The 1495-nt window shown below is 55.5% G+C and overlaps 1 protein-coding gene across 1 annotated transcript; it reads left to right on the forward strand.

Moving 5' to 3' along the window:
• Window positions 1–288: 288 nt before the first annotated feature.
• LOC136154430 (ferritin heavy chain-like) lies at window positions 289–840 on the forward strand. The gene has a single exon (XM_065916710.1). It carries the CDS (start codon window positions 289–291, stop codon window positions 838–840), a length of 552 nt encoding a protein of 183 aa, XP_065772782.1.
• The last annotated feature ends 655 nt before the right edge of the window (window positions 841–1495 follow it).

Raw genomic sequence — 1495 nt, forward strand, 5'->3', positions numbered from 1 at the left:
CGGCTCTGTCTCTGCCCCACCCAGGCTCTGATGGAACCTGGAACGCGGGGCTCGAGCCCCGCCCACCAGCACGCTCCCCCTCTAACAGAAATGGAACCTCGTTCCCTCTCGTCAACCTGGTAACGGAATCCTCTTCCAGTCCATCCCAGAGCTGCCGCCCTGATCTGAACCGCCTGTCTCAGGCGGCCTTCATAGTCCACCCTGGGGACTCTCCCGGGCTACGCGCGCCGGCCCCGCCGCTTCTCCGTCACTATGGCCTTCTCACCCGCCGCACGTGCGGTGCCAGTGATGCTGCCAGCACCGCCCTCGCAGGTGCGCCAGAACTACCACCCAGCGTGTGAGGCCGCGGTCAACAGCCACGCCGCCCTGGAGCTCCACGCCTCCTTCCAGTGCCTGGCCATGGCCTTCTACCTCGACCGTGATGACGTGGCCTTGAAGCACTTCCACCGCTTCTTCCTGCTCCGCTCCCATGAGCACGACAGGAGAGCTGAGAGCCTGATGTTCCTGCAGAACCGCCGTGGGGGCCGCGTCTCCCTCCACAACATCAGGAAGCCCGAGACCCAGGAGTGGGAGAGCGGCCTCAAAGCCATGCAGAATGCTCTGCATGTGGAGGAGCACATCAACCAGAGCCTCCTCGACCTGCACCAGCTGGCCACGGAAAAGCGCGACCCCCACCTGTGCCACATCCTGGAGACCCGCTTCCTGAACCAGCAGGTGGAGTTCATCAAGGAGCTGGCGGGCCATGTCAGCAACCTGAGTAAGATGGGGTCCCCGGAAGGTGGCCTGGCAGAGTACCTCTTTGACAAGCTCACCCTGAGTGATGGTAACAAGAAAGACTGATACCTGGGCTCTAAATCCAAAAGTGGACTTTTCCCAGAGGCAGGGGTGATTGCCCACAGTCACTCTTGTCTGCTATGCAGTCTCCAGTATTGCCCTTGCAGAAAAGTTCACTCCAGTTTTTCTTCTTTCAATTTTGCCATTCCTTGCAATAAAGTTATTGGTTCCTAAAGAAATAAAGGTCTCTGGGTGATGTGTGTGTGCAAACTCCTAACTTCTCCAGTTTTAAAACAGGTATCCAGGAGTCTCCCCAGCTACCAATGCCCTGTCCACAGGCAGGTGGGGATTTCCACAGAGGGAGGGAGAAGGGGTTCCCTGGGACCCTGGAAAATACAAAATCCATTTTCCCCTAATAAGCAATGCAGTATATGGGGTGGGGGGGTGGGTGAGGTGAGGCTCTGGTGAATGTGGGTGCCCGTGAATAGTAAAAGTATGAAAATCACAGTAATGGTGCCTCTGGAGGAAGAATGAAGGGAATGGGATGGGATATGGATTAAAATAAAGGGTTCCTAAATTTTACGTGAAAACTCTGAGTTTACTAAAATATGTAAATGTTAGTGTTTGTTGATTCTGGGAAGCAGGATGGAGATCACAGAAGCCAGGTGGAGTCCCTCTTTGACAAGTTCACCCTGGGTGATGGTGACAAAGGTAACTGAGC

Source organism: Muntiacus reevesi, chromosome X, assembly GCF_963930625.1.
Source record: "Muntiacus reevesi chromosome X, mMunRee1.1, whole genome shotgun sequence".
Lineage (NCBI taxonomy): Eukaryota > Metazoa > Chordata > Mammalia > Artiodactyla > Cervidae > Muntiacus > Muntiacus reevesi.